The sequence below is a fragment of the Lolium rigidum genome, chromosome 1, assembly GCF_022539505.1.
Source record: "Lolium rigidum isolate FL_2022 chromosome 1, APGP_CSIRO_Lrig_0.1, whole genome shotgun sequence".
Taxonomy (NCBI): Eukaryota; Viridiplantae; Streptophyta; class Magnoliopsida; order Poales; family Poaceae; genus Lolium; species Lolium rigidum.
Window position 1 is genome coordinate 2,128,212 of NC_061508.1, and position 2,790 is coordinate 2,131,001.

At 46.6% G+C, this 2,790-nt stretch overlaps 1 protein-coding gene across 1 annotated transcript; it reads left to right on the forward strand.

The window, feature by feature from the left end:
- The first annotated feature begins 882 nt into the window (after nt 1–882).
- On the forward strand, nt 883–1,713 carry LOC124666173. The gene has a single exon (XM_047203524.1). The coding sequence runs from the start codon at nt 1,119–1,121 to the stop codon at nt 1,617–1,619; it is 501 nt and encodes a 166-aa protein (XP_047059480.1). The 5' UTR covers nt 883–1,118; the 3' UTR covers nt 1,620–1,713.
- Nucleotides 1,714–2,790: the final 1,077 nt, after the last annotated feature.

The window sequence follows — 2,790 nt, forward strand, 5'->3', positions numbered from 1 at the left end:
TTGTTCTACAGTTATGGGAAAAATAATGGAAGGGAGGAGCACAATTATGAGCAAGAAAGTTTGGTGGTGTTAATTCCTATTTCTAGGTGTTGTACTCCCCCCCCCCCCCCCCAATGACGCCTATTGGTACTAGTGGAGTAGGAGTGGGGTTGACCTATAATAGAGAACCCATAGGTGGTCTAACCTTGAGCTCAATATTCAAATCTACGGCTAAAAGGTTGAGGTTGCATCAGTTGGAGATACAATAAATAGTTGTTAGACCTCCGAACTAAACTATGCATTCACCGAGCGAAACAATCCCTTATTCTGCATCGTTCCAGCAGGTTAGCTTGAGTTTTTTCAATCAACCAATAGATTGTACTCCCTCCGATCCTATTTAATTGACTCAGATTTAGTACAAAGTTGTACTAAATCCGAGTCAATTAAATAAGACCGGAGGGAGTAGTATGTTAGTATTTGGTCCACCTCTTAATGACTTGTACAAAGGATAGATGTAGTGCATAATAATGCATATAGTGCATGTTACGGCACGTGAAGCTGAAAAATCCGACAAACAAATATGGACCATACGTGGCATGCTAACCACTAACAACTTTAATGGCCCAAATAAAATATGGTATTATTTGAGTATGTGGGTATTATATATTTGGTCATACTTTGAACTTTTACAAGTTCAAATGCCACTAATTCACGGCTTTCCATACGTGACTTTCACATCCCTTGCGCTGAGAGTTGAAAGTGTTTTTTTTTCTTTCTATCCGAGGCATGTCACCTTTATATTAAAATCCTAATCGTACTCGTAATCCTTTTTTCAGCGTCGTAATCCAAATCCTAATATTGGGCATCATCTCATCGCACTTTTCCTCCTTACAAATCCGAAACTGAAAAGACAACAACGCACACACCTCCGCTTCCTCCTCGCCTCCTCTTCCTTCCCCAAAAACAAAATCCCCCACCTACGCACGGACCTCCGCATCGGCAGCGCGCAATTTCAAGCATCTCCGGCCTCCTCCCGCCGCCCGATCTCCTCCTCCTCCTCCTCGCGCGCGCCTAGGGTTAGGGCTTCGACCCTCCCTCCTCTCACCATCCTCCGTACGCAGCCGCATCAGCCGCGCGCCATGAGGGTCCACCCGGCCCCGCGGAAGCGCACCATCGCCGTCCAGCGCTGCGCCGCGGCGGCGGCCGTCGGATCGAAGAAGCTGCGGCGCCTCCCGCACATCTTTGCCAAGGTGCTCGAGCTCCCCTTCGCCGCCGACGCCGAAGTCGCCGTCGAGGAGGACGCGGCGGAGCTCCGCTTCGTCGCCGCCGCCGAGGGCTTCTCCGCGGGAGGCGCGCACGCACACGCCGTCCAGATCCACCCCGGCGTCACCAAGGTCATCGTGCGGGACCTGTCCGCCGGGGTCGGCTCCGACGACGGGGCCGCGGCCTTCGAGCTCGACCGCTGGCGGTTCCGCCTCCCGCCCTGCACGCGCCCCGCCATGGCCACCGCCACCTACGCCGAGGGCGAGCTCGTCGTCACCGTGCCCAAGGGTGCCGCCCCTGCCGACGGGGGTGACGGCGGTGACGCACCCGCCCTCCTGGGAGGCGCAGGCGCCGACACCGTTCTCCTGTTTGTATAGTAATTTTATTTGTTTATTTATTTATATGCCGTAACAGCACTTTTGCTCACCCGACTCTCTTTGCTAGTAATATTTATGTTGCGACATAATCATATATTCGTAATAACAACATGCCGTAATACTAGTAAGAAATAATCTGTATGGATCACTGCCTACTGTGAATTTTCCGTAGCTACGCTTAATCTGCTTATGCAACGCGATTCTCAGTGATCCCATCCGAGTCCACTGCAACAAATTGTTGTTAGTTTAGATGACACGCATGTATTTATATATTTATCTGAGTTGATCTATTGAGTAGATCAAGCAAGGCGAGGAAGGCGACACTCCTTGGGCTCATGCTAGTGTTTGTAGTCGTCGATAAAGACCTATTTGTAATTTTATTACTTGTTGAGTTTTTTGTACTCCTATGGATGATTATCAATAGATTGGTGGACTTTCTCGGAAAAAAAAAACATGAACTAGCATCCCATCATATAGTATTATAGTGTACTCAGAGTCTAATTAGTTGTATGATATTTTGAGATGTGTTCATGAGGTATTGAGAATCCCTTCCGAGATTATTGATATCTATTGTAGTTTGCGTGCACCATCCAAAATTGGTGATGTCTACTGTTGTCTAAAACCATTTGGCTGGCTGGAACTGCTGAGCAATTGCATACTCTTGCTCCACTTGAGATTTGTAGATTATTTGATTATGCTGTGTTGAACCAATGGAATTATTTTATTGCGTTTGAAGGTTAAGAGGTCAAGTCATTCAAGTTTTCATTTTCTTGTCATTTTCTCTATACTCAAACTGTGCCACGATCAATGCGTGTGTTATTCACAGTATGTTAGATTGCCGAGGCCTATCAATCAATCACCAACCCCTTCAAAGGAGATATCCGTTTTGTCGTACAGTAGGAACTTGCTTGTTTTCATATGAAGTGCAATAATTGCATATATAGTAGGAGTGTTGGAATTTTTTTCCATCATCAACTTTATGCTAGTTTTTCTCCAATGTGTCGATTCCCTTTTCATCCCATCTTTTGCTCTCACGAGATTCTTTATTTGCTTGTCAAAGTAGCTAACTGCTAGTGGGGTGCTATATAGGCAGAATCTGATACCTGGGATTCTTTTCTACTAAGATTTTAGGATGGGGCTGGCTTCTTGAGATAGGGAAAATGCTATCTGA

Excerpts from the sequence above, each read along its gene's own strand:
- LOC124666173 (XM_047203524.1), top strand. The coding sequence starts at position 1,119 with ATGAGGGTCCACCCGGCCCCGCGGAAGCGCACCATCGCCGTCCAGCGC.